At 48.9% G+C, this 1,611-nt stretch overlaps 1 protein-coding gene across 1 annotated transcript in view; it reads left to right on the forward strand.

Moving 5' to 3' along the window:
- The first annotated feature begins 62 nt into the window (after positions 1-62).
- The window catches only part of ITSN1 (intersectin 1), a 94,258-nt gene continuing 92,709 nt past the window's right edge, over positions 63-1,611 (forward strand). The window contains exon 1 of the mRNA XM_029965893.1: positions 63-96. Coding sequence (XP_029821753.1) covers positions 63-96 — 34 coding nt within the window. The remainder of the gene's footprint in view (positions 97-1,611) is intronic.

Raw genomic sequence — 1,611 nt, forward strand, 5'->3', positions numbered from 1 at the left:
GGGGTGGCACTGGATGGGCTTTGAGGTCCCTCCCAACCCAACCCATCTGTGATTCCGTGACGATGGAGAGTCACCAGAACACTCGAGTGTGCAGTGGTGGGGCAGGACAAACCAGCAGCAGCTTTCTTGGAGGTTGATTTTGGGGAGCAGGACAAACCAGCAGCAGCTTTGTTGGAGGTTGGTTTTGGGGGTTCCAGCACTCACCTGCTTGGAGCCAAAGAGAGCTGGGATTTCTTTGCCTTCTCTTTCCCATAGAAGTAGCCCAGGATTCCCGAGCCCCCGTTGAGTGCTGGGAGCTCTGGCTGCCCCTGGCTGTTGTTTCACAGCTGCTGAACTTGGGATGGCCCCTCCACAGCAACTTGGCTTTGTTTTTACTTGCCAAGCATGAAATTGGGGGGTGTGGTGGCCAGTCAGAAATGGGGGCCAGGCTGGGAGCTGGTGATAAATGGCTCGTGCACAGAAAACCTCGCTGGGAGGTGCTGGAACCTCTGTCTGATCCGTGGCACAAGGAGTTACCCTCTTTTAAAAGAGCACTTTGTAAAGTTTAAAAACAATATACCAGATTCCCCTGGTTATTTTTGGCTGGCACTGTTATTACAGGCATGTCCTGGTGTTTTAATTGCAGATGGAAGTATTTCTAGCAGTGTTTGCCAGCCCTTCGTGCAGCCAACACAAACTCTGTGGGTTTGGAGGGCACTTGGAGGTGTCCAGTGCACCAGATTCATTCCACCTGCCTGGAATGAATCTCTCTGTGTGTGTGGCAGGGCTGGAGGTGGGCAGGTTCCTGATGGAGGAGTTCCAGTTTTAGTTGTAGAAAAGCATTTAAGAGCAGGAATTAGAAACTAATCCCTCCTGTGCAAACGGTGCATGGTCTGTCTGCTTCAGAGCATCAGCTTCCTGAGCAGAATAGAAAACTTTATTGAACAGGAATTAAATAACTCTGTGTGGGGAGGAGTGAAGAGTGGTCTCCTCAGTCATCCTCAGGAAGAAAGGGTTTGGGGTTTTTTCTGAAATCTATTTTTGGTGCCAAAGGTGCATTTTTCCAACTTTCTCTTCATTGCAATCAGGCAAAGTGCAGAAAACTTAACTGGCACAGGACCTTCCTGGGCTGTCTTTCTCTTAGCAAATGTGTTAAACTCCTGTGTGTTGGATGCTATGTTTTCCTTTTCCATGTGTTGTTTCTCAGGTAATGGCAGGAATTAGTGGCAGCACTGACTGCCATGGGCTGGCTGTCAAGGTGCTGTTGGGTCAAAGGTTGGACTCGATGATCTCAGAGGTCTTTTCCAGCCCAACTGATCCTGGGATTCTGTGACTTTGCAGAACTGGGCAGGGGTTTATCCTTGCATCATCTCAAGGTACAGTTTTACTTGCTCCATGTAAATGCACGGTTTGTAGGAAATAGTTATTAACAGGCTTTCAAAATACACAGAATAACTGTGGTTCCTGAAGGAGGGTTCCTGGAGAGCCACCTGGAATGGCTGGAACCTCTCTGGAGGACTCAGAATGAACCTCCTCTGGAGCACGTGGCTTTCTGTGCTTCCTACAGACCTGGAGATATTATTACAGCAATTAAGTACACCTGTGAAACAGTCCAGACTGCCAGAGGGATAG

The sequence above is a fragment of the Manacus vitellinus genome, unplaced genomic scaffold (assembly GCF_001715985.3).
Source record: "Manacus vitellinus isolate BGI_N305 unplaced genomic scaffold, ASM171598v3 scaffold_122_pilon, whole genome shotgun sequence".
In the NCBI taxonomy this organism is placed as follows: Eukaryota; Metazoa; Chordata; class Aves; order Passeriformes; family Pipridae; genus Manacus; species Manacus vitellinus.